The sequence below is a fragment of the Scaptodrosophila lebanonensis genome, unplaced genomic scaffold (assembly GCF_003285725.1).
Source record: "Scaptodrosophila lebanonensis strain 11010-0011.00,11010-0021.00 unplaced genomic scaffold, SlebRS2 tig00001412-arrow-pilon, whole genome shotgun sequence".
Lineage (NCBI taxonomy): Eukaryota > Metazoa > Arthropoda > Insecta > Diptera > Drosophilidae > Scaptodrosophila > Scaptodrosophila lebanonensis.
The window spans coordinates 9,158,847-9,186,701 of record NW_022060739.1 but is presented as its reverse complement, the minus strand read 5'-3'; the positions used below and the strand labels follow the sequence as shown (position 1 = coordinate 9,186,701).

At 37.5% G+C, this 27,855-nt stretch overlaps 2 protein-coding genes across 3 annotated transcripts; one reads left to right on the top strand and one right to left on the bottom strand.

Moving 5' to 3' along the window:
* The first annotated feature begins 52 nt into the window (after window positions 1–52).
* LOC115631014 lies at window positions 53–1,631 on the top strand. Its single transcript, XM_030527624.1, has 3 exons — window positions 53–796; window positions 857–1,424; window positions 1,486–1,631. The coding sequence occupies exons 1-3, from the start codon at window positions 93–95 to the stop codon at window positions 1,570–1,572; spliced, it is 1,359 nt and encodes a 452-aa protein (XP_030383484.1). The 5' UTR covers window positions 53–92; the 3' UTR covers window positions 1,573–1,631.
* Window positions 1,632–1,657: 26 nt separating this feature from the next.
* On the bottom strand, window positions 1,658–27,751 carry LOC115631015 (protein FAM107B). 2 transcript variants are annotated; one of them, XM_030527625.1, is made up of 3 exons: window positions 26,948–27,751; window positions 2,821–3,019; window positions 1,658–2,588 (listed from the first exon to the last, which is right to left on the bottom strand). In XM_030527625.1, exons 1-3 carry the CDS (start codon window positions 27,141–27,143, stop codon window positions 2,318–2,320), a joined length of 666 nt encoding a protein of 221 aa, XP_030383485.1. In that variant the 5' UTR covers window positions 27,144–27,751; the 3' UTR covers window positions 1,658–2,317. The 2 variants fall into 2 exon arrangements, with proteins under 2 accessions (XP_030383485.1, XP_030383486.1); XM_030527626.1 differs by lacking the exon at window positions 26,948–27,751 and adding an exon at window positions 7,478–7,995.
* Between the last annotated feature and the right edge of the window lie 104 nt (window positions 27,752–27,855).

The window sequence follows — 27,855 nt, the reverse complement described above, 5'->3', positions numbered from 1 at the left end:
CCATATGGTCGTGCTTATCAGCTCGTGTCATACAAAATTACATTGAAATATTTAAGAATACATACAAAAACATTGTCCAAATCTTTGCCACGATGGATGAAAGACTAGCCGAAGAAGGGGAGGCCCCTCGTCTAACAATTAAGCGCAAAATGGTGCTCGATGTGGATAATTTGTTTCCAATGTCTTCAAAAGTGGATCCAAGCAAGTGCCGCGATGAGTATTTGGCGGACGCGGTCAAGCCATACGAAAAGATAGTCGAAGAGGTGGAGAGAGTCGTTAGGCGAGTGCATGGTTCCTCACTTAAAGGCGCGACAGGAAACATGACCGTGGAAGAAATACTCTTTCGTGAGATGGAGATGCACGATGAAGACTCGGACTCTGACCCCAAGAAGCACAAGAAAGTCATTTCGGAGGAAGCCAAGGCGGCTGCCCTCGACATTATGGATATACTACAAATTCGCTACGACGATCTGATACAAGATATGCGTAGGGTGTGCATTAATTTCCAGCTGGAGCAATTAAAATTTCGCATGGTGGTGCTGCGTGAAATGTGGCCGGGAGATCCATCGGTGCTGCCCTATCGCATGTTCGGCTGGTCTGTCGAAGATTATTTCCGTCGCTTCGAGCAGCCCAATACGCTGTACATCGACGTTATGGAAATGGAGCTGTCCAACGCCGAAATGGAGTGTTTAAAGTTTCGTATGGACTTGGATGAGGTGCTACGGTTAATAGACTCCATACTCGTGGATATTAAAAATAATCGCGATCTGTGTCGCTATTCTATGTCCGATATGCTGTAAGCCCCATCGCTACAACTTTCAAATCCTAATCTAGTAAAGAGCATCTGATTCCACAGCGATACAAAGATTGATATAGAAGAGGTTTTGAATAGACCGCGCGCCAAGCTGCTTCACGAACACGACGAGATGACGCTAGACCTCTTCCAGTATAAGAGCGGCCAACGGAGTGCCCAAGCCGACCAGAAACGTCGCAACCTCAAGGCTCTACAGGTGCAACAGGATTATTATGATCCGATTGAGCGGCGCTATCTCGTCAACTGGACGTACAGCACCATGGAGCAGGTCAACTATAGTGACGATCAGCAATGCCAACTCTTGCTCGATGAGCTCAATAACGTTACGAAACTAATCAAGGAGGAAAACTATGTGTTCCAGTGTAGCAACCAAAAGTATTATGCCACCATTGAGGAATATAAGAATCGCATCTACGAAACACAAATGACGTATGATGTCGATCTTGAAACGGCTGAGAACAATGTTCAAATCACGCGCAACAAATTGCAAAAAGCCAAAGACGATCTCAAGTTCTACAAGGAACAGATAAAGGTGTTCCACGAGAAAATCGCGCATGTGCGTGAATTGATAGCAATGGAGGAAGCCGCTGAAATAGCCCGGGTGGCCAAGGTGGGTCTACCAAGCTAAAATCCTAATCATTCCTTTTCATGTAAATTAATATCTTTGACAGTTGGCTGAATCTTTGCTGGCTGGTCCCAAAAAGGGCAAGGGTAAGGACAAAGCTAAGGGCAAAGGTAAGGGTAAGGACAAAAAGTAGAAACATTAAATGATACTCCATAGTCTATACTCGTGTAAATAAAATTGAGACGAAACTAACCTTTCCCAGTGAGTCCAACTTATGGTTAACTTTTTGCTACAATAAAATTTATTATTTCAGAAACTAAGTTGTATATAGATATATATTGTATATATAGTTCTGTGATTTCGCTTCTGGTTTGTTATAGTTGGTAATTATCGCAATCGCTTGACATAAAATAGTTGCATCTATATGGTAAGTATATAATCATTTTTTTTTATCTCTCTCTCTCTCTGTCTCTCGACTTAACTTTAATCTTAAACATTTCCAATTTTGTCGTAATTATTATTAAATTTTTCCTCTGATCTGCCCTGTTTCGCTTTACATGACTACGCACTAAATATACATAAATATACATACACCTATGTATATTCAGCCAAAAGGTTTGGAAGAGAAATTTTAAAACTAAATCGAACTTTATACACTTTTTATACATACTACACACACAAAAATATCGTCAGCACATAACAAAAAACTAAATATCTTAACCTATATTATAATAGTAATAATTATTTAAGATTAACATACGCATAATATCATAACTCTTTGTGGTTTTTGTGGTTGTTCTTGTTGTTGTTAGCACAATTAAACACTAAGCGGTAGTTAGAAAGTAACATTTTAAACAAACACAACGTAAGTAATAAAACACGATTTGGTTAGGTCAATTAAAGTTAAATATTCGGTTTTGCGCCCCCAGTTGGGCGCCTTAATTGGGCGCATGCGCAGTGCGCAGTTTGGCGCGCACATTCAAATACTCGGGATTAACATATTGCCGCTCGTCGTCCACATCGGCATTTTGTTTTTGTGCCGCTGCCTCGTGTTTTTGTGCACGCTCCATGATCACACGTCCCAGTTCGCCTTTAAGTCCCGCTCCCAAATCAGGCTCTGGAGAATGTTGCTCGGCGGCCGCATGACGCTCCTTCTGTTTATCATAGGCACGCTGTAGTTCCGATTTCTGATTCAAGACGCTCTTGCCACTGAAGGGAGAAATAGGATGTGATTAGTTAGTTATTTATGGACTCATAGGGTACGCTCTCCAAAAACAGAATTCCGCCTTCTCATGTCTCCTGAAAGACGAACCACTCTTTATCTATTATTCATTGCTTTTCATCTTCAATCAGTTATCGATGAAGACTGCTTTTCTGATGCTAATATTTTGTAGAATCGTTTGTGGAGAGCACTCTTTTAAATTATGTTTCCTTCACTTACATGCGATTATTAAACTTGAGCTCACGATGCAATTCCTTGCGATCGGTGTTCTCCAGACATGGATTTATCAGTTTCTTTGGCAATATTAGACCCTCGGCATCGGTTTGCACGCCAGTCGGCGTAGGAGGCGGTGATGATGACATGGACATCATATCGCCGGCCGTGTTTTCGTCCGCTGAGCTGTGCGTTCTGGTGGTATCTGCAATGAAGTGCATATACATGAAATTAAAGTATACAATTTACAATCAATGTAAAGTACAAAAGCCCCAACTAAGTACGTGTCGAACCGAACGACGACCACTTAAACTTTCCCTGTCAGAAGCAGCATGGCCGGTATTGTCCAACTTGTAGCCCGTAAAGAGAGCCAAAGTTTAATTGGCACTTGGCCTTCTGCAATGTTCTGTTGACCAGCCACAATGACAAGGCACCGTCACATAAATCAGCAAAGTCAAACAATGCAAACAATATACAAAAAAAAAACTGTACAAAAAAGAAAGAAACACCGGCTTCCAAAGAAAAGCGCCGAGCAAAATGTGTGGCGACGTTATCTTCTTCGCTGGCTTCGTCTTCGCCTTCTTGGTCTTCGTTTATTAAGGTTAAATATTTCTCATTCATGTCATTGTCAATTTGTTGTAAAAAAAACAACACAGAAGAAAGAAACGAAGCAGCTCAAGAGGCATGGTAAAAAATGTTTGGAAGAATATAAACCGTAAACCATAAAAAAAATAATCAACCGACAGCGAGAACGCAGCTTAAGTCGTCATAATAATCATCCAACGACCGGTAAGGTTCTACCTCTTCGGCCCAACAAGCTCGCTGCCTTACTTCTCGGTCTCAGCAGTCTTGGCAGCTTGTCATATTAACCCATTTGGGCAGAGCTTTTGGCGCCTTTTGTTCAGTCTGCAAAGAATTGGACGCGAAAGAACTAAACTAGATTAATAGGCATCAGATAAAGGCCGACACAAAAATGCCGTTGAACTTTTCTTCTTCAGTACTGCTATGGCAGACTAGTTGATGACAGACTACGGTAGGCCGTTAAAATAAACAAACTCAGGTGCACAGTAGTTTGTATAAGTATTGGTATTTTTCCAATCAAATGCAGTTGAGGTGCTAACTCGAATCCCAACAGTAATGCTGAAATCATTGTATTATTATTAAATTTACAGTCATATTTTATATAGACTGAGCTTTAAAAGTAAGGAAATTCGGTTTTGGTTTCAGCAAGTAGATTAATTTGTTTTTCACATCGTAGGCTTTCATATTAAAATTAATCTTTTCTTACACTAGAGCTCATACTCTGACTATTCAATAATTGATGACCCCGTTCAACCTGCCTTTTATGTAGCAGGAAGCTTTTATTTTATGAAATTTGAAAACATTTAAACGAATGTTTGATGATATTCTTCATATAGTAACCAAAAACATGGTATTCTATATTTTCACATATTCTTCTGCTTCTGCTTAGTCTTAGCTTTAAGAGGGCTCATTATTTCGTGAAAGATGTATAAAAATATCAGTCTTACAACTAATGAGTGACATTTCAAAAAACCTAAGCGAGCTGGTAATAAATATTTAAATTAATGTAATATTTTCAGTAACTATTTGCACATTCGAGCATAAATTTTCCATAAAATGGCAGCTCTTTTTTTTGTTTAAACAATCTGCCATAGTCTGTAGCGCAGTATTTCGTAAAAGATCTACAAGTCTGGACTCTATAGGGAACATTTAGAAAAGGCAATTTGACTGCTGTGCGTATACAATTATAGGCAAGTGTATAGGGCATTGGCCCCATTATTGCAGACTTGTTAACTAAATTTAACTACACATCGTTATCGAAAAGCACTTCACAAAGTTCATAGCAACAACAACTGCAGCTAATTTTCCAAACTGCGAGTATTTGCCAATCATTTGCACAACTTATTGAAAATTAAGCTTATTATTGAAACTTGTTATTAATCACCTTAACACTAAACTTTAGCCTTTGGCGAGGTAGCTTGTAACGTTCGCATTATGCTAATGGGAACATACTTTTATATGGCCAGTGTAGTCTGGTAGGTTTGTGTGAATTGAGCGGAAATCGCATGCAAATCATATTGATTGATTGTCTCTATTAGGGCGACGTTTACATTTAACATGCATTGTCCGATATAAAGTCGGTTTCTTTCTTTCTTTTACACAATGTCTGTCATTCTATGACCAAAATAGGCATCGAACATGCAGACATGCAGTTCCAACGCCCCAGTGCCAACCATAGTCAACAACAAGAAGCACTTTTCATTCAAGCAATCCAATTCGTTTGCAACGACCACCATATTAGAAAATTGTGCGACCCATGTGGGTTAATAACATGTGCCATGTGCCTCCGATTCAGCCCCCCTTCACCCCTAGGGCTAATTGCCTCACATACGAGTATGTATGCCCGCGTCCAGTTTTCCGCTGGTGTGAAATTAAAACGCAAGTGAAATTACAACAATAAGGGCCCCCATAACTAATTATATGCAATTTGTTTTCTCTTTCCATTTCATATCACGCACTGGCCAAGCAACAACCAGCTCCCAACCAGGCTAACTGCCTGGGGTGCTGAACTCCGAATGCCCTCACACCCAAAACAAGAGACAATACGACGACGATGCATAAATCAAACCAACATTTCATTTCATGTTTGCTTTTATGCTAGACAACATACTCGTATATAAGTACAAGTATATATATGATTTATGGAAACTGGTCATACACATGGTTAACTAAGTATGTACTTATTATTAAGCACATACTTTGGGGCTAAATGAAAGTTTTGCTCTGTGCGTGGAAAACGCGGAAAACTACGCATAAAAACTAAACTTCTGAACTGCTTCGCTAATGCAATTTGATACGCCAAGTGCTATGCTGATGATGGCACACAATTGTTATAGAAATGATGGAAAATCTGCAAACTACCATAAAGTAGAGCACTAGCACATACCAAAATCGTTGTTATTTGCTATTCAAATAATGCAATTTGTTATGACAAGAATGCTACTAAAAGCAAATTACATTTCAGTCAAGTTAATTCGGTTTAAATTCAAATTCAACAATATCTCCTCAAACACTCAAAATATTATAATTATTATTTTAAGTTTATTACAATTTTATTTTAGGTTTATTATAGAAATAAAAGATGAAATTATTTTTTGAAAATATTTTGAATACGAAAAGAATTTGAAAGACTTAATTGTTAATTGTTTTGTTTTGCTTGGCCAGATGTATGAAAAATTAATTGACTCTTGAATCAAATTTTAACTTTGTTGAAAACTACTGATTAACGGATCTTAAGAGCATCTAAAAATATTGTTTTATAGTAAAGAGAGTAATGCAATTATGAAAAAGTAATGTAAAATTATATTGTTGAAAAATTTACATAAATAAGAATTCAAACAACATTTGAAAGGAATAAAGTTTGCTTCTAAGATATTAGAAATGAAATCTTTACATTTGTTAAATCCATAACCCATAAAGCTATTATACAAGTTTTTCATATTAGAGGTGAATATATCTCAAGCAGGAATTAAACAATTAAAAATTCAATGTTATTTTGTTTTCCAACAAATTTTAAATTCAACACAAAAGTATTAGAAACAGATGTAGAATTTGCCATCAAGCTTAGTAATATATCAACTAAACCATTTTTTTCGGTTCTTCAATTCACACAAATGTAATGAGAAGGAGCATTGAACAAAAAGAGCAAACAGTTAATTAATTAATTTTTAATCAGCCATTCACATGCAGCTAACCGTACGTTTCTCAGAAATGTTTTTATACATATTTATTGAAAATTAGGCAGCCTTTTCTATAGAAGAGTTGGAAAACATACTTGCGCAGCTTTTTTGAAACTGTTTTTAAATGAGTTAATAGTCCGCATTCGTATTCCTTATTAAAATTAGATTCCCATTATATTTAAATTCGATTTGCGAAAAACGATACAAGTACACAATAAAAAGCAATTTCGAAAATTTGGCAGCAGTTTCTTCTAGAGTTTGCATATTTAATTATTTATTAATTTCGAAGTAGACCTCTGTGCTGTTCTCTTCAAATGGATAAGTAACTATTTTTGCTTTATTCCTATTCGTAGTGCCAACAGGTTGAAGTTAGAGGCGATCACTTAATTGAGAATATGACGAGTGAGTTGAATGCCCATTAAATTCTGAACTAAATCTGTAATCAGATCTAAACTGCTTTTTCAAACATAAATCATTTCATTGTATTGCCACTAAATAGTAAAACAAAGCTTTAAATTCAGTTCCATGAGAAATCTATTACCTAGCGGACTCGTAAAACGCAACGCACATTTCAAATTTGTTCAGCTCGTAACGTTATTTTGAATACTCTGTAACTTTCCGCTCAGAAATAAACTTGTTTGTGGTTTGAAAATCAAAAACCAAAACCACTCTCCCTCTACACTGAAGTCTTTCTTTTACGCACAAAAAATTTATCACACATCAGCACATTTTGGAAGTTTTTGAGCGCCTTGTGTTAGACGCAAGAAAATAAAAAAGACATGCTTAAGAATTAAGATTAGACTAGAGTTCAAAAGGCAGTGAAACAATGAAAGTAAACGAATAACATTTCCAATGCCACTCGGAGTCCATAAACAATTCTCAGCTCTCGCCGTGTCACTCACTTTCGAAGACCGACATGCGGCTCATGATGTCGCTGGAGATATTATGCGCTGGTCGCTGCATTGTGGCATTCACAAAAGATGGCACAGAAAATGAAATATAGTACGAATTTAGGAATCGAAATGATTAAGTCACTGTTTCAGGTAAGAACTTTTGCACAGATGGGAAGTTCGAGACGAACTGAATACGATTTGGGACGAGCGCGCACTTTTTTTTGTTGTTGTCTTCTTTGTAATTCAATTTAATTGAGTGTTGACTGAACAGTCAACTGTTGGCGGGTATACTTGTATATATGTAAGTGTTTCTATATCAGCTACTGCCTATTGTTGACGACGCGTTCTAATTGTGTCTTTTGTCGCAGCTTTCTGACTTTTTGTGGCTTGCCAGCAGAACACGGCACACTCTTGTTAGCACAGTTGTTGCTTTCAATTTCATGCTAAGCTGCCATTGTTCTTATCACGGGCAAATGGCTTGGAGAGCAGCGACATGGCGCCGAAACCGGACTCGACGAGCGACTGCAGGCGGAAAAAGCAAGCCAGTCCGAGCGACTCTTGTCGCCAAATGTGGCGACTGCAACTGCAATCGATTGCTGCCATTGCTGGCGCTGCAACTGCAACATTGCGACGCGTCGCTAACGTAACACGACTGTTGCTGCTATTTTAGGCTTCCTCATTTGAGCCGAGCCGAGTCGAGCCGTGGGCAGGCAAATATGGGTGGTTCAGCGCATTATGCAAGCGTTGGCAAGCAAAATGCTGACCTACATTGACTACCCGGGGCGGGGGAAGCGGGGGAGGGGTTCGTTCGCTCGTATTTGGTTTCGCAGTAAGCTGAAAGAGCCTCTGTTAGCTGTTCTGCATGTGAAAGTGAAAGCTCTTTGGCCAACAGACACAATGCACCACCAGCATGCACCCCCAACCCCCAACCACCAAGCCCCAGTCCCAGCCTTCGACACAATTCGACTTTCCCCAAATCTGTGCCGTGTGTCAGGGGCAGCAGCAGAAGCAGCATCAGATGAGCAATGCGACTGCGTTGGCATTGAACAGACAGAACAGACAACAGGCTGACTGCTGTTCGATGCGTGGGCGCTGCTTTATTGTTGCATAGCCTTGACCCGAAAGCAGCATTCGCCGACCACCCGCCCACACATTAAACCACAGCAGCCCACGCAGCACACGTGTGTACAGTAAGCCCTCACTAAAGGCGGTAGCAGTCATATATTAAACCTACTCACCCCTATCAACTCATCTCCCCACTAAGTCACAAATAATAATAGTGCCAGTGTTCTTCCATTTTAATTTGCTGGACATTCAGCAGGACATTAGGACCAATAAACATAAAAATATAAAACATCTGTTACAAAAAAAATGAAAAAAAAAAAAAGAGAAAAACCTTGAGTAGACACTCTGATCGAATAATCCCACAACCATTATTTTATTTATTTTATTTTTATTTTCTTTTATATTATCGACTGTCGATTTGAGAAAAAGAAATACAGAACTTTTATTACTTTTATTATACTTATGCCCCGATTCACAGCAAAGAGTAGTTATTAGACCTGACAAAAAAGAAAAGGAAAAGAAAAAAAGCAATACAAGATAAGAAGAAGTATAATTAAATTAAAATACTTAAATAATACAAGATAAAATATAGTTTAAGGCTAAAGGTGGAGAATCACTGACCCGTTGGGGGAAGGCTTATTAGCCTGATGATGAGGTAGCTGAAAATAGAAGATTTTAATGAGGGGAGAGAGAGATCAGAAAGTAGAGATCAGAAAGTAAAGATCAGAAAGTAAAAAGTATTATAATTGGAGCATAATTCTCGAAAAGGATTGTGAATGGCGTAATTGCTAGTGCATCTGTTAAATAGAATAGGCAGAAAGTTCCTTCCATCATGACAAGAAGCATGATTTAAAATATCAAAAGTGTCACAAAATTTAATAATTGTTAAACATATGAGTGATCTTAAATAAAGATTAAAGATTAAAAAAAACATAAAACAAGAACGCTACAGTCGAGCAAGCTCGACAGTGAAATGTCATGCTGATTCAGAATATATATACTTTATGGGGTCGGAGATGCTTCCTCCTGCATGTTACATACTTTGCACAAACCTATATAAAAATAAATATTAATTCACTTTTTGTTACACTTATTGAATTGAATGCATTGTTTAATATCCTTGACTGTTTTCAGCAAAGAAATAGGAGAACAATTGTACTTCTCGCCATAAAGTTGTTGGCTTTACAAGCCTGGCATTTATTAATATTATTGTAGAAGTGCTTTTTTTGCAATCTCGAGAGAAATTCTTAGCTCAACGTTGTCTCCAACACTTGGCAGAACATGGATGGTTTCTCCTTAATTTTAGGCAATCGCGTGTAACTTTTGTTGCTTTTCTAATAACTGAATGTGTATTTATTTTAATTGTAATCTCTATTCCGGCTTAACAAGTATTATTATACAGATATTCCCGCAAAGCCATTTGTTCACTCAAAGCCATACCGTACATGTCCAGGGAGCTGGCTGGTGGACCAATCCGAAACAATTGCAAACAAACGATGAGTTCGACAGAGGAGGAGCAGCATCGGCAGGAGCCCCAGCCCGAGCTCCAGGTCTGCATGTGCGTGTGCGTGTGCGCTCGCATCTTTTGTGTATCCAGTTTTCAATTCAGGGGCAACTGTCGGAGTAGTTGGGTACGAAATTATTAGCCGCCAGCTCCCCCACACGTGTATGCCAGCTGTCTGGGCTTGCTGGGCGCCTAGTGTTAATTGGCTCCATGGAGAAAATGGCCGCTTCAAACACGAACACAAACGCACAGTGCGTCGGCCCAAGATGCAGACAGGGCAGAGCTTCAACTCGAGTTTGAGGCGTTTGCGAAAAGTCTAAGAAGTCTTGGCACGCCCCATAGTGGCGGTCCAACCAGACAATTAACCGAAAATTCTGTGTGTGTGTGCGTGTGTGTGTGTGTGTGCAGAGCTGGAGAAAAAAAAATAGCGGAGCAATACCATCCCATGCACTCCATTTCTCCAGGGGTCCAGGACTGGATTGGGGTTGTCAAGTCAAGCGCGCCATTCAACAACTCTAACTCAAATACTCCGCCTCAAATCAACCGGCGCACAGAAATGAAGGACAACACACCCAGCGTCTGTCTCACAGCGGCAGGAGCAACAGGAGTCAAACAGGAGCAGACGCAGCAGTGCCTGTTTCGATGACGTCGTCGAGAGCTTGCACAGCTGCAGGAGCAAGAGCAGAGAAAGCTTTCGTCCAAGACAAAATGGCGGCACCATATGGTGGTGGTGAGAATTGATTGCTGCCCCACGCTGATAGCTCTCTCTCTCCTAGCTCTCTCTCCCTCCCCATCTCTCTCTCTCTCTCTCTCTAATACTGTTGCTGTTTGCGTCACGTCTCTCGCACGCTGACGTCACAATTAGCAAAACCTAGTCGTAGCGAAAAACATCAATAAATAGATTTCCCTGATTTTTCAACAGGATAACAGAAACGCAAGCTACCCCACAAACGATACAAATATTTTTCACGGCCCTGGCGCTCAGTTGGTGTTGCTGTTGTTGTTGTTGTTTTTGTTGTTATTTGGGGGCTCGTCGTGGGCGGTCGATACACGTACAGCAGCGAATGTGGTTCGGCAAAGGGCTGTAGCTTCGGTGCACACCACAGCTGTCCATATATGTATGTGTGTGTGTGTTTGTGTTTGTGTGTGTTTGTGTGTGTTTGTGTGTGTGAGGGGGTTGTTGCGGCTGAGAAGTTTCCGCAGCTATGACAAAGGGGTGCGCTATTTTTATCTATTCTGTTCGTCAGCGTGTGTGTGTGTGTGTCTATTTTTTTTGTTGCCTGCCTGTCGGGGCATGGAATATTAACAAGTGGCATGACGAATTGTATTGGACATTATTTGCATAGTTCTATGACTGAGTCAAGCCCCAAATGCTTGGTAGGTGAGGCCATTACATATTTTGGTTGGACGGAGTGGGCTTAGTGCTATTTATCCTAAGTGTGTGATGTGATTGAACAAGCGGCCGAAAATTGCTTTAATAATAGAGATGATGTCAAAGCTGCCAGTTGCATAAAAAATCACTTGAACTTATTCTAAAAAAAAATTCATATTTAAGCCCTGTACAATAATGTTGAAAGGGTATGCTAGAAAGCCCAAAAGCGGAAGTACTGCTAAGTAAGGGGTAATATATTTGTATCTATTTGTATGAACACTGAGAACTTTTGGGCTTGGCATATAATTTATTTCAAACTACGAGCATAGCCTAATTATTTTAAAAAACAGCATTTAAGTCAGGAGTTCTATAGGAAATTTTCTGTTTATAAATACATATTCTACTCCTTTGTTTAATGAAGCCAACAAAAATTCGACTGTCATAAATTACGTATACGTCTATATACCGTTCAAGTCTCAATTTAATTGAATAAAATACAGAGTTGTTGTTCTCGCTTGCTCTTTTAATCATTTATTTTCCAACAAGTTCCAGTCAGTCGCTTATAGAGATGAACATTCCTCTCAAAAATATATCTTTGATGCTCAGGGATATCATCAATCATCGATGGAACGGTATAATTATGAGTTGGTTATTTGTAATTGCAATTTTTGAGCTTTCCAGGCATTACTGTAGCTAAAGAAATCCCTTTTAATGTATTTCTATTCACAAATAGAATTTAATATTCATATTTCATATTTTCAGATAGTTTGTTTTATTTCTTTGCGATAATATAGAGCTACTTATAAGATAAACGCCAAATCTTATGGATTTTTAAATTGTTTTAAATCAACGATTTCCTTCTTCAAACAATATAAAATTGGTTTTAAGAAAATGTTAAATTAAGTTCTTAGCGATATCGCACAAATCTCTTTCAGCCGAAGGGCAAATAATATTCCCCCACCGGGTCGGAGGCGTTAATTAATTAATATTATTGTAATTTTAATTTTTATATATGTTCCTCCTATGACGACAGTCAAAATTTGTTTAGGCGTGTTGTTTAAAAATAAATTTCTAGGGAAATTTAAGATCTTTTGTGATATTGAAAACAAGAGTATATAGTTTTATTGGCAAGTATTTAAATTTTCAAATGAAATAATGTAAATTTGACTATTGACTAGGGGGACGCGTTATTTGCCCTTACCTTTGATTTATACATAAGTAGTCGTATAATGCGAGCTCGACTCGTGTATACTCGTATACCAATCGGAAATGTTTCCTTTGCCAAGTCAATACTATTGCTCTTAGTAAACAAAACATATATGCATTGAGCAATCGCTTATTGACATGTTTGTATGTTTGCCTTCAATTTGCAATGATTCAGCGACCACTCCCAGCAAGGTGTTAACAAAGTGCAACTATTTATTGTACTATATTGCTAAATGTTCGAATCACTTTCGAGTTTCCGCGCTCTGAGTAGCCCCTAGAGGCCCTTCACATACACATGCATACGTGTACTTATTAGTCATAGTTCATAGTCGTGTGCTTATAATTTAATTATATTTGTTTGCTAAGCCGCCTGTTTGACAAAAAGGCGACAACGGCGTCGTCGTTGACGCTGACGATGACGATGACGATGAAGGCGGCACCACACCGGCACGCAAGCCCAAGGTCTCTTTAGTTTTAGGCGCCACATGCACCCACACCTGACACCCAAACCCCACACCCCTCTCACACCCACTCCCCGTAACAGATGCGGATGTTACAGTTGGTTTACATTGCTGACAGTTTTGACGCCGCATGTCACGCACCTCATTTGATAGCCGGCGGTTGGTTGTTGCCGCCTTTATAGAGTTTTCAATTTTTTATAGCGTGTCAAAGTTTATTGGCTCATTAGTAGTTGCGTATTTCCTTTTTTATAGACCACGGATCCGTGTGAGTCATGGATGAGCCAATTTGTGGACGGTACCCAAGACAAGAGTTCAATTAAAGATTGGGAATTAGGTCGCTTTGAAGGTACAGTACAGTACGGCAACGCTGATTTGAAGGACGAGTAGTCCTTTCTATTGTAGCCCCTGTTGTGTCCAGTCGTCCAGTTTATCGGAACGTCTGTGGGCATGATTGTCGATATCTTTTAAAACGTAACCAATTTTTCCCCTCTATAGCCGTTCAACTGATTGTTGTATTGTTATATCAATCCTTCCTATGACGATTTCGAAAAAGGATGAACATTTTAAGAGACACTAAAGCCAACTCACGAATGAAATATTCTGGGCATCAATCATTTGAATTAAATTATTATAAGCTGAATTAAATTAGAAATGAATATGTATTGGAATAACTAGCGTAATGACTTAAAAGTAATCTGTTACTTGTAACGTTAGGATAAGTTAATAAATAAATATAAAAAAAGTCGTTAATAGGGCAGATTTGAGTATATAGTGGACCTATTTTGAAGAAATTTCACATAGGCAGAAGCAGTCTCCAATAAATAATACATTTTCCTTTGCTGACAAACAACTTCTTAAGAATGATATTTGTATATAGTTTGTAAAAAACTTGCTCTGTATAAGACAAGGCTATATAACAAAGTTGTTATGGTTTACAAGGACTAAGGGACAGACAGATGGGCAAACGGAAATACAGACATGTTTATAGGACCAAAATATTGATCATGTTACAAATACATAGTTCTCGAAGTGAAAACAATGTTATTGTGGATACTTTATTTGGAATGCTTATGGAATATTTATTTATTCTTTTAACCATTTATTACAAAACATTAGTACAGCTTTTTCTTGGGCTTTTACGTTTTAATTATAATGTTATATTAAAAAATATCTTCATTTTTGTTTTTATAAATGTTAATATATATTGTAATAATTATAATGGAATGTATCGACAGAACTTTTGTTGATATACTAAATATAATAAAATAAAATTGTTCTTCAAACATAACATGCCTGTAATATTGTTTATGAAGCTGCTAGGAAATTTGTTTAATATATAATTGTGGTCCGCCCCACTTAATCAACTTTTATCGTATAATTATTAACATATTCCCGAATGTACAGCACTCCATAATTTTTCAGCTACTCAATACTTTAATAATGTCAGGAATAGCCATGTAAGCCTTTTACAAATTACCAATCATAATATCTTCTAGACAAGTTAGAGAAGTGCACAACAATTTAGATAGGATGTGAAAAAGGGGGGCTTTATTTAGTAGCAGCAATTTGTGTGTATATTCTTTTGTATTTAAGCGCTAATTGGAAGCCATTAGTGGCAGCAACACATCACTGAGCCCAGTGGGTGATGCACCGCAGGAGTTTGAATTGCGTTTCAAAGTTGCCGAAATGCATTTACAATGTGAATCTAATGTTGCTTACTTACTTTCTCTGACCACTCCGAGCTGTTTGGGTCCCCGCTACCCCTCCTGTACGGGTATTATGTGGCTGACAAATTCAAAACGTCTAATTTTTCCGCGCCGACATCGTTTGTCGTCTGTCGGCGACGCTGCACGCGCTTTTAATAGCAATTTTCTATTTAATTTGTGGTTGTGTGCTTTTAAACCAACTCGACAAGTGGCCAAAAAACGAAAACCGGACAGCTTATGTTGCGCAATGTCTGTGCGTTTATATGTGAAGGCCCGATTAGTTAGTGAACACAGACGAAATTTTAAAACTGACCTCTCCACAAAACGTTGTACGAAGCGCTTTCAGCTTTTACGATGCGTGCAACAATTTCAACGACTCTTCACATACTGCTGGCTGCCACGTCTAGGACTGTCTGAATTCGTGGAAAAAATTGAGGGAAAATGTGTGATTTGTTTATATAACATGCTCGCCGCTTGCAGCAGCGCCGCAATTAGCCACGGGAGTCGCCCGAATCGGCCAAACATTCTACTTCAACAATTCGTAAACAAAAACCAATAAACTGAAAACCAACAACAACTCACACACACTGACGATAAACAAATGTGGCAGTCGGCACGTTCAAAATATATAAACTTATATACATAGACATACTTATACTTATATATTGCATATAGTCCGTATAAACAAATGAGTACATTAAGAATTTCAAAATCTCCGCCACAGCTAAGAATGCAAAAATTTCTGGCCACACGAGTATCCGAGAAAATGCGTGATTCCGAGTGCTTATCAGCAGTAAACTAAAGTATGCCTTAAGCTAATGAACTTTTACGATTATGCAAGGCCTTTTCGAATAGACCAGCCTATGTGGCTTCAAGTGTGTGTTGCGTGTGGAATCCATTATCAAAAGCCTATTGTGAAATTCCTGGCATTATCTCAACCTGAATTGTCTGCTGAGATAATCCAATTATTATTTTTATGTTCGTTTATCACAGACAAGAAGATACATATACATTTTTAGTAGTATATAAAGTACTTTCAAGGTGATAACATAAATCGAGAGATTGCTGAAATCAGGTATAAACTAATCTACTTAGATGCCAGATAAACTTGGTTATTTATTTAGGGATTTCCAGCAAATAAATTATGACAGCTATTGTGGCTTTTGTTTTCAGCAAAGAGAAGAAGAATTGAAGAAGTTTAATCTAAGGTGTTTGAAAACATGCAAACTGTAGAAGGATGGTAAAAAAATTTGCAATCGATTAATCAAATCGCCAAATAGAACTTATTTAGTTTTACAATTTAAACGAAATAAGTTATAGTTTAAAAAAACTAAAAGTCATGTGTGTGATATGACTCGAATGTTGACTGAAATGCATGTAAATGAGCATTACAACAACTTGGCCTTGACTTGGGGCTTAAACAACAACGAACCACTGAAATTAGCTAATCAACACAGAAAAAAAGACGATGTGGCGTTCAGGGAAAAATGTGCAAAAGAGAGCAACACATTAAACGAGATTACAGACGATAATTTAGTATTTTATGTAAGCATTTAAATTACAGCACTTAAGGCGGGCATAAAAAAGATTACAAAAAACTAAATCGGCAAACAAACACGCAACAACAACAACACCAACAACAAAAATATGTTGGCATATAAAACAAAAACACAACGCGTTAACAATTAAAACCAACGGCGACGTACTACTTGGCCTTTCACCGCAGCGATTAAGATACTTGTACTATATACGAGAGTAGATCAGATGTGTGGGGAATAAACATAATGAAAGCTTGAACATGACTTTGCAAATAATTCGCATAACGCAACTGATTTGATCAATAATGGTCTATCAATTAATAGATGATGACAGGCAGAAGAACCCTCGGGGAGCAAGCGAGCGAGTGAGAGAGAGAGAGAGAGACAGACTTCGTTAACAACCGTGAAGATGGAAATCTGACGAAGCATTTTCGCAGTAGCTTGCGATGCAAGTGGCGGAAAATCGGTTGCAAGGTGCATGCATGCGAGAGCGGCTCAACAAGTTTAACAATAAGTTCATGCAACATAAGGGCTGTTTCTTAAGGCACTTTCTTCATTCAACATCAAGGTCTAGCAAGATGTTGAGGTAGGCTTCAAAGTATAAACAACGAAAATTCTTCAATAAATATGTGGAAAATAAACATAAAGGAAATTAAATATTTCTAAACTGTAAAATAAAACTTCAAACAAACAAACAATTAGAACTGTAAATTAATTAACAATTACTAAGTCAAGTTATATAGATTGTAAGTTATTTAAATCTGCAATAATAAATTATCATGTAGTTTTTTATCATTCAGGTCCCAAGACAATTTTCAACAAACTGCAAATGCAGTTTATTTTGTACTTTTTCTTAGACTAAACAAACTAATTTCGAAGTCAACCGGCTGAAAATGTAAAATTTGAAGCTTCTTTTTCCGATTTTACGGTATAATTAAATCTAATCCATTTCAATAGCAAAATTAATATTTATTCATGTACTGCTTATGTTATATTAACAAAGAAATACATAAATATTGTTAAATACGAAAATTACTTCGTTCTTCGGGCTTAAAATTGGCATAAAGTCTCTTAAATATTATTTATTTATGTCAACAAACATTGACTGTCGACATAAAGGAAAATATATAAAAATTATAAAAAGCATCTTATAAGCTAGAAAAGCCTAAAAAGGGGAAATCTTATCAAATTACAATAATATCTAATCAAGGACATTTCCTTAACTTTTGGTTGTTGCACTGTTTTAATGGGCTCTTTAATGTGGTCTTTAAAGGGGCATTAAAAGGGTTCTTTTAACGTAATCAAATAATTTCTGAAATTCAATAGTTTTGTTGAATTGAAGGACAGAATAAAAATGATGATTAAATAATGCACGATGCATTTAAAAAATATTTTATGCATATGATCAATGGAAAAAGCTTCAACAAATCCAACTCAGTTCCATTTTAAGGCGAAGTAGTGCCTCCCCCTGCGTACGCCCTTGGACATAATGTAAACATTTAATTCAAAAGTGAACATATGTGGCAAATACAAATTCTAATCGATTTGCTGTACATCCCTCGACAATAATCATCATACTCGTAAGATGGCCGTGAAACTGGCTTGCGGAACACGGTAGCCAAACAAACACCAAACAATAAAAGCGGGAACAAAAACAACAACAATGGCAGCGGCAAACAATGCGCGGAGAAGAAAAATAAATACGAGTATATCTCATGCAACAAGTTTCTTGCAATGTGAAATATCCAAATGTTCACAGGAAATCATCAAAATGAGCAGCACGAAGTAAATCAAAAAAGTGTTGTTTATTTTCTATACACACACACACACATACATACAATTGATGTATATATGTATATATACTTGTAGTCGTATGTTTGTATCGTGAGAGTGGTCTCTATGGCAATGGCTGCCGAAGGGGCGCCCTCATGTAAATCAGTTGGTTCGTATATCCATAGATATGTATGTATGTATGTATGTATGTAAGTATGTATGTATGTATGTATATACATGCGACTATATAGTCGTATATATGTATGTTTTTCGACTCTTTTGATAGCCGAGCCACAGCCCCAGTCTGGTCGCTTGCCTACCCGTGGCGTCCATTGCACTCCGCGCACTTTTGACGTCAGCGCACGGTCGTCAGGGGTGGCATGGGGCACTCACACTCACACACACACACACACACTCAGCAGCTACCTTCCCTCGTTGCTTATTAATCGCACATAATGGAGCGTGCGGTCGCCGTACGTGCCTGCCGTACGTGTGGGGTTGGTAAAAAAAAATATATATTAAAAGAAACGAAAGCGTCATCGTCCCCAGCACTGCAAGTTGTTTTGGTCGCCATTCGGCACAGTGGCTGATAAGCTCGCAGCTAAGCCGCTCTGGCGACGTTAATCAAACCGTCATTGCAGCTTATGGCCAATTGCAAGCGTCTTAACAAGCACTGCTACACAAATACTTCGAAGCCTCCACGTCAAGTGAGGGCAAAAAAAAAAAAGAAAATAGTTACAAATTACCGCTTTCGAAATTGTTATAGGGAAAGAGCTAGATACAAAAATATAATCAGATTCGTATTTTCTTAGACAATCAAGAGATTTATATGACCTAGCCTAGGTTTGTAAATGAAAATACTGCTTAAGATTTGCTTAGACTATCATTTTAGTTGCCTTTTGAAAATTGGGAGCATGCCTAAAAGGTCTATTTGGTAACATCTATAATTAGACTTGATGCTGTTTGAATTATGGGAATTTCTTTAGATCCCTAGGCAATGTCGCTATTCTCACACCATAGAACCATGTGCAGGGTCTAATAGCAACTATAAATCATAAAACTAATATAAACTGTTGAATGGCAAATAGCTAATTCGTTATAGAATATGATAAGCGATGAATAATTTATTGACTTATTTAGTAAACCAATGTGTTGATAGTTTCAATTATAATCATTACAATATATATTACAATTTTATATATATTATAATATAAAAATTAAATTGAAGATATGATTTAATATAACATTACAATTTAAACTTAAAAGGTAAGAAAGCCTAAGAATAGGAGAGAAAAATTTACAAAAGAGGCATAACTGAGAATGGTTTATCAATTGAAATTATGGAAATAAGTGTGTAATTTGCTGACATTAGCTGAAGGAGAAACGGAATAAAATAATTTGTTTAAAACGTCTCTCAAAATCAAAAATATGAATATTTTTGAAAAGCTCAGAAAATATGAGGAAATATTTTTTATTTTTAATAAAACTAACATTGTTGAAAAATGTTCCTAAAACGTACGCTCCATATTAAAATAATAATCCAGTATTGAAAAGTGAAATAAGCTACACTGCTGAAACATTCAGTAATATATTATTACTCACATAAGGGAGAGATCCCATCTAACAAATGTAACAAAAGTAAATAAATTTAATTTAAATTTCCCACCAATTCAAGTTTCTGCAAAAGGTCTATACTGGCATGAGAGAAAAGAAAGCCGGAATAAGGCAACTCCTTCAAAAGCTTCAATCTACATGGAAGTATGCATTGAAAAGTATAATAATCAGCTCACGAATCGTTCTCAACAATGTAAGGATCCCTTATAAATAAGTTTGATTTAAGTTGCCTTGAAGTGCGTTTTATCGTCTCAAAGCAAATACTATGCTTTATAGTCGAAAGCAGAATAATGTCAGTGTTTGTCAGTGTAGTTTTGAATGTACTTTAGTAAGTAGTATGGGTTGGTGTGTGGGGCGACGTCCGCCACCAGCGGTTGAAAAGTCAAAGTCAGGCCGGCACGACGAAAGCAAAGCAATGAAAAGCAAAACAAGTTTTCACTTTTCCTTTGAGTTACGACGGTCAGGCGACGACGACGACGACGACGCTGATGATGTGCCGCCGCATGCTGTTTGGCATTCATTTCCAATTGCAACGTCGGCGCTCACAATTCAATTGCATTTTTGTGTTTTCTTATAAAGTGTGTACATAGACAGACGATTGTATTGTACCCGTATACATACAACTATATAAGTAGCAGTAGTTTGTTTTTGTTTTTGGCCATTAATGATAAATTGCATAACAAGCGGGCAAACGGAAAGCAAACGGAGAAATGCGCATTCGAAGTCTCTGCTGAGTCGTTCGACTTGCTTACCCGCTTTTACGCTTTTAGGCGTAAAAATTCACTCGAAATTCACTTCAATTTCGATTGCGCCCCAACTTGTTTCAATTCAATTACACAATTGTGAAAAGAGCAGGGGTGAGGAGGGGGCACCCCTTCAATCAGCTGTTGTTGTTGATAAACATGCTGCTGCAAGCTGAATTTTTAGTTTTGCTTGTTCATTGTTATTTTTATATTATCGCACACAAATTTCCACTACCGTCCATCCGTCCGTCCGACCGTCCGTGCGTCCATCCGTCCGTCTATTAAAAAAATACATTACCATATATGTACATAACTTGAACAAATCGGCAAAGCAATACGACGTGTAATCAGCCACACTGTCGCCCATTTTTGGCAAACCCGCACACCACAATCCACAGTCCGTCCGAAAGCACTCAATGAGCTTTACGAATCCGACTTTGTCGCTCAATACGAGTAGTCGCTGGAAATGTTTTTTTGTTTTGTTTTTATTGCTTGAGTGCCTGCGACGGCCTTGCCGCTTGCCTCACTTTTTTGCAAATCCACAGCTCGCATTAGCGCGATTATTCGAATACTCACATATCTGCGCCATTAAGCAGGCTTGTAATTGAAAGTGGCGGGATAGGTGGGTGGGTGGGTTCTGGCTTTGGTTTCGCTATTTGTTGCTATTTGTTGATTGCAAAACTTTGCTTCAATACTTACGAGTACGTCTAAATTTAATCAACTTGCGTAATTGTTTTCATAATGAAATCAAAATCAAACCCCAAATAAAGCTACTGCGGGCTACTGGCTCACCTTTTTTAAATAAACACAGCCATTTAAAGGCGATATTTAGATATATATACATATATGTGCTGGTAAAGCGTATTAATGACGAAACAGAAAAAATATATGTATATTCGTAAAAGCAAGCAAAACTTTTACTACAAATACCTCATTAGGCTTTCATGCGACGAAAAAACAAGGTTCAGCAGAAAACAGTTGTGATACGACTATGTATTCAACCTTTCAGCAAACTTAAATGTTGTTGTTGAACGAAGGATATATGAAATAAAGTCGAAAAGAAGTTGAATGCCTCTTGCCAAAGGCTAGAGTAGACTTCAAGGTGGAAAGCCTAAAGGTAAATCGAACTCTAGTCTTGGGAAATGGACCTATCCTGTTGCTGCAAAAACAGTTATGAGTAATTCCTCGAAATTGTTGTTGAAAGACCTTTTGAATTTTTGACAAAGGAAGCCCTAGAAGAATTAAAGTTCAATCCTTATTATGACACTATACTATATTTCATTGTAAAAAAAAATTCTATACTTGACAATGGGACTAGAACTGCTTTTCCTGCTGGATATCTTTCTCGCTTTGTTTATGTATATTTCAACAGGTGTTTAAATATTCTTCAAAAGGTGTATAATTATTCTGCTTATAAACTAAATTGAACAGATATTCAATTTTATTTAAAAGTACTGAAACCCATTTGGTTATTTGTATTATGTTTACGCCACAATCAATTTCTGAGTAAGGGAATCAGGGCTCATTGGAATTATTTTTAGAACCAGATGTATTTAAAACGAGCACATAAAAGAAAATGTAAATACGATGATGAATCAGTCGTGAAAATCTGGATTATCGGCCTTTAAAAAATCTACCTATAGTAACAAGTAAAGTAAAAACTTCCTTTAAGTGTATAAAGCAACTACTCGTATAAAAATGATTGATTGTCAAGGAAATTTAAAGAACAATCCCAATACAGACAAATCTGTTAACCATTTCAGTTAAGATTTAATTCCTTAGCTAGGTTATAAATTGATCGCATAAGGGTCAACTTCTCTTTGAAAAAGAACTGAAATTTTAATAGCTATTACGGGCTTACAATAGAAAAGTTTTGATTGAAACACTGAAAAACATGAGTAGTTCTCTTTTTAGCTGGAAATCTATGTGGATGTTATGTTAAAATATCACGCAACTCCTAGCTATAGAAGGACGCTAATCCCGCTAATAATTGACAAATTACGATTAAAACATAACTCTTGGCTAAGATATAAACTTATTCCGCGATTGAGAAATTTTATAATCGTTTTTTATTGATCGATTAGCTAGGAATATAGTTTTGGGAAAGGCAAAAAAAAATACTACTTGTGATCGAAAATGTTAAATTATTTATTTTAAGCAACTAATGCAACTGAAATTTAGTTTGAAAACAACATTTGGTGTCTATAGGTTTTATAGTCTCTGAGATACAGGTGTTCATACGGACGGGCTGACGGACAGACAAACAGAGATTGTCATGCTGATTAGGAATATAAGTATGTATGAACTTTGCGCCAAATCAAATATAATCAGGTACAGAGTCCCAAAATACCATTGACGAACGTTGAATTGAATAGAAATTTGAGAAACCTATTAATAATTTGAGCACATACCAGTGCTTGAAATACGAAATAGCGCCTAACACTCATTAATAACTGAACTGAAGAACATTAATCAACTATGTATACATATGTACGTACGGTTATTTAAATACAGCTCTCAATTGGGTCCAACATAATAAATACAGACGAACAGTTGTAGATTTTCATTCATTCACATATTGGAATAGTTTCCTTGAATTTAATCCATCATTGATTAAACATGGAGGGGACGTATTGGTTACCCATCACCCCATTCGCGATATCAAATTGTATTCCTCATCCGGTGCATAATGAAATTTCATTGGGAAAATGCATTCAGACTACCAAATGGAAATTTCAACCCCCTGGCCGACAATCAATCATTGGCATTAAGCACCATTTACATGATGGGTTATAAAACACTTTATATATACATATATATGTACATACAAGTATATCGCACTTTTTGAATGTGTGAGCTGAGAGTGTCGCACACTGCTGTCCAAATACCAATTAGAAATTCTTTGATAACAGTTCTATTGAAAGGCGAGCAGCGAGCGCCGCACGGGTGAGCGCATGTGGGTGAGTGAGTGGAATGGCAAACGAGGAGTGCAAAGGGCACAATTTGAGAGTCAAAAGCCAACTCACACATACACGTACATACATACATATGTACATGCAAGCGACCGAGTAAGGCGTCGTGTGCTTGCATGCTAATCACGAATCACGAGGCAGAAACAAAACAGCAACAAACGGCAAAAAAGCCAAACAGAGAAAGAACAAAACACAACACTCACTCACACACACACACACATACATACCCCGCGCGTTGTTGTTGGTTTGGCGATTGGTGGCGGACGGCGTCGACTGGCTGTGCTTTGCTTGGCGCCTGTTAAAATAAGTTTCAAATTTTGACAAATAAAACCATGATTTTGTAATTTACGAGCGCTATTTTCATAATGATGGAGCGGCGCACACTCAGCACTCTGGCGGGGGTCGGGTTCGCTGTCGGGTGCGTCGAGTTGAGTGGAGCGAAAAGAAAAGGAAACGGAATGGGGGAACCAGCAACCCCCGAAAACAAATGCAGAAGCAGGCGCAATGCAAGGACTTGCCTGCGCTGACTGCAATAAAAAAGGATTATACACACACACACACACATACATACGAGTACATGCATATGCATGCTGGCAAGTTGGCGCCCACGGTAGGCGCGGCTGGTCGGGGAGGCTGAAGATGCTGGAACAACACTGTCTAGACGTTTGATTACCGACACAGACGCAGACGCCGGTCTGTGTCCTTCTCCGCACAGTGCCGCGAACTGCCATCAAAATCTCGGCTTAATGATTATGGCCCGACTTTGACGAAACTACTCATTTTATTGGTTCGCCGAATTCTATTATCTGTGTCCGGCACAGCTCCAATAACTATGTTCCTATCGTCTCCATTTCTTTCACATGTGCTTATTACTTTTTGGCGTGGCCCGCAAACATTTCGGGGGTGTGGCTGCGGCGGCAGTAAAAATGCTATTCAATACTTGTCATATTTCTAAAGGTCAAATAAAGTTTGGGGCGCACAGTATGTTATAAGCGTCGGACAGTTTATGGATAATTGCAGGGAGTGGGAGTACTACATTATTCCTTATGGATGAGGCATTTTACTTTCCAGGATGTTATTTATAAGGATTTGTGGGGGAAATTTCAAGGTAATTCAATAAATTGAAATGGAAACCGAATCGACCCACACATAAGTGAAGTGACTGCTTAAGCAAGCCCATTTAATATTTATTTATTTATTTATTAACCTTATCCTAGCGTTACAAGTATCTGGTTACTTTTATATTATTACGCTAGTCACATTTGCGAGCTATTTTGAAAGAATAATAACCACCTAATGAACTGCGTTTGAGTTCTATTTTGTATTTTAACTTATTTAATCATATATGTGAGAAACATCCCCTCATACAGAGACTCTGCAAATCATAAATCCCTAGCCTCTCTGGCACTATAATTAAAGATCCAATTAAGCTAAACTAAAATATATCCCTCTAAGGTTCAAGATGAGAGTCTGCTAAAGGTATTACATAAGCTGCCTAGGGTAAAACATGAAATGAAAAGATTACCAAAAATACTTATATCTATTATTCTATAAATAAGAATAATTTTAAATATATAAGACGTACTCGATAGCACGATCTGTAAATTTCGCTGTCAATGAAAAAAATTGATTTCAGCACATACCCCAATAATTTTTTGACAACGCACCTTGGCCATAAATTGCATAATGAATTAATTTTTTTTTTATCGACGAGACTGTATGTGAGCGAAATACGATATGGTCCGAAGGTATTTTCATATCTTATCAGTTCAAAAAATTTAAATGGTGCGGAAGTACATATCAGAAGACAAGCCCAGAATTGAATTTTCATATCTTATGAGTTCCAAATTATTAAAATATTATGGAAATACATACATATCAGAAAAAAAGAAACTAAAGTCAAAGGGGCGATAAGAAATTGAATGAAATACCAAAAATATATTCTTCAATAAATATAAAAACTGTACGAGTAATAGGAGTTGGATCTTTTGTAGTACACTATCTACTTCCAAATTCTAGATAGTTAACTTCAGAAGATCCAACTCTTTTCTTTCCTCCGATGTTTTGGAGTACAAAATTGCAATTGAAGCATCGAGTCTACTCCAACTCTTACTTATTCAAGTTATCATTTTAATTCAAGAACATAATTATGTTTGTATTTTAAGAAGTCTAGCAAATCTTCATTATCTTTGGCATACATTTGTAATGGTAGGCCTTCAAGCAACATTTTTGTAATTATAGTGATTACAGAAGCTCCAGATTAACCTGAGTTTTATGCTTACTTGAACAATTAATGAGCCACCTTCAAAGTCAGTTGTAAGACTAAAAGGTTCCATGTGAGCGTCGTCTTTATTATAATTAAATATTTCGACATAAGCTGCTCCATCATAATGGCAAGCAGTAGAAATGAAATTTAACTGCAGAACTAATTGGGCCTTCGCTCAGGAACAATGTATTCTTCCCCTTACGATTGCGCATACCTAACAATCTGGTTGTCTGTCTTTTATACATTTATACGGCTTATTATTAACATTGTGCCAGCATTATCCGATTATATCGATTTCGTCACACTGATTTAATCAGCAGTTGCGCTCATTTGTTACCCAACCCTTATAAAAAAGGTTAAAGATATTTCATCGTAATCTTTACATCATCTGCTTAACACATTGACGCTCTTGCCACCCCACTTTGTACTGTGAACCACTGTGCGCACTCTGAAGGACAACAATCAATGAGGTCGACGTCTGCCGTCAAGGATTGCAGCAAACACATTCCTGTACCCACTTGAATTTTAAGCGCAAAGGTCAAAAAGTAAACAGAAAAGCGTGTGGCAAAAATCGAAGCCATGAAATGGAGCCTTGACTTTTGTACTTTGATGAGAAAGGAAAAACGGATACACGTGTGGCCCAAAGCCAGATGGAATCAAAGGACCTAGAGATGGGTATGGGCCGTTTACGGATTTCTCAAATCTAACCAATAAATGGTATTTCCATATTTGGTTGATTGTTATTTTTAAATATATTGTGACATCATTTGGAAATGTATTCTTAGACAGACAGATTAAACAGGTATTTAATAAGATCAGAACAATAACAATAATAAACCACTATTCACATATTCTCTAATAAGTTTATAAAATGTAAATATAGCCAAGTATTACGGCCTGTATGTGGTTATATTTATGGGTCAACTCATTGAAGCAGTTCCCCTTCCTTCTACCCTTGCCAATATTTAAATCTTCTCGCTTTAGGACTTAAATTATAAAGTTATATTATTTTTAATAATTAAACTTGAAATAATATTAATGAAATAATCATGGTACATTTGATGTTTTGAATTTTTATAATTATTTTGATTGCGTACGTTCCAACTGGATGCAATTCTTTTCAAACAATAAAGAACGTATTCACAAATGTATGAACATTTTCTAAGAGCATGTTTGATAGAATATTTCCAACAAATTGGCAATTATCAGTTTTTTTTCGTGTCCCATGCCCATCTCTGAAAAGAACTCATAAAACTCACCAAAAGTGCACGTCTTTGTCGCAATGTTCCAACGTCCTTTGCTGGTGAGCGAGTGTGTGAGTGAGAGAGTGTCCGAGAGAGAAGAAGAAAACTGGAATTTTGTGTGCGCTGGGCTGTTGTCTCGTTTGTTGTTTTGATTTGGTTCGCGTGTTGTTTTTGTTGTTGTTGTAGTCGCGGCTATTGAGCACAGCTGCATGCGTGAGCGTGTGAGCACGTTTGTTTTTGTAATCCTTTTTCTTGCTTTTGGCGCGCAATTTTCGTTTTTCACATACACAACACACACTTACGAAATATTTCAATGCAATGTTGTTGCGTTGATTGCTATTGTTGTTGTTGCTGCTGCACACGCGAAACCGTTTTGTATGTGTCCACCTTGTTGTTGTTATTATTATTATTGTTGCTGTTGTTTCGCTGTGTGACTGACTGACTATATAATTTGCATCGCACGTTGCTTTGCGACTTTGTTGCTGTTGCTGTTGCTTGTTTGCCTCTTGCCTTGCAGCAATGACTGTTGATGCTGCTTGCCTAATACGACACAACAATTGCAAACAACAACAGTCACAACAAAAATAATACACACACAGACACACTCTACCAAAAACAACGACAATTTGGGGGGTCTGCTGGCCGTTGATTGTTTTCAAGGCTAGGCCTATCGTTAAGGAAGTGATGCTTTTTTGTTTTGGCAAAACAGTCGTACTTAAAACTGGACTCTGTTTATTACACGATAAGAAACCGTAACGTTTTTTAACTGCGATTTTTTAGCTGAAGTGCTTGCGATACGGCGACTAAGCGACGCATCTCGCGACAACCACACGAAAAAGTAACGTCCGCTTCGCAAGCGCGTTTTTTACAAACTGAAACGTTCGAGTTTTTCGTTTTATTTTTTTGTATTTCTTTTTGAGACG

What these genes read in the sequence shown, in the direction of transcription:
- LOC115631014 (XM_030527624.1), top strand. Translation starts at nt 93, where the DNA reads ATGGATGAAAGACTAGCCGAAGAAGGGGAGGCCCCTCGTCTAACAATT. An exon ending in TATTCTATGTCCGATATGCT is followed by an intron (nt 797 to 856) that starts GTAAGCCCCATC and finishes CTGATTCCACAG; the next exon opens with CGATACAAAGATTGATATAG. An exon ending in AAATAGCCCGGGTGGCCAAG is followed by an intron (nt 1,425 to 1,485) that starts GTGGGTCTACCA and finishes TATCTTTGACAG; the next exon opens with TTGGCTGAATCTTTGCTGGC.
- LOC115631015 (XM_030527625.1), bottom strand. Translation starts at nt 27,143, where the DNA reads ATGCAGCTGTGCTCAATAGCCGCGACTACAACAACAACAAAAACAACA. An exon ending in GACAAAGACGTGCACTTTTG is followed by an intron (nt 3,020 to 26,947) that starts GTGAGTTTTATG and finishes ACTTCATTGCAG; the next exon opens with ATACCACCAGAACGCACAGC. An exon ending in CTCAAGTTTAATAATCGCAT is followed by an intron (nt 2,589 to 2,820) that starts GTAAGTGAAGGA and finishes TTCTCCCTTCAG; the next exon opens with TGGCAAGAGCGTCTTGAATC.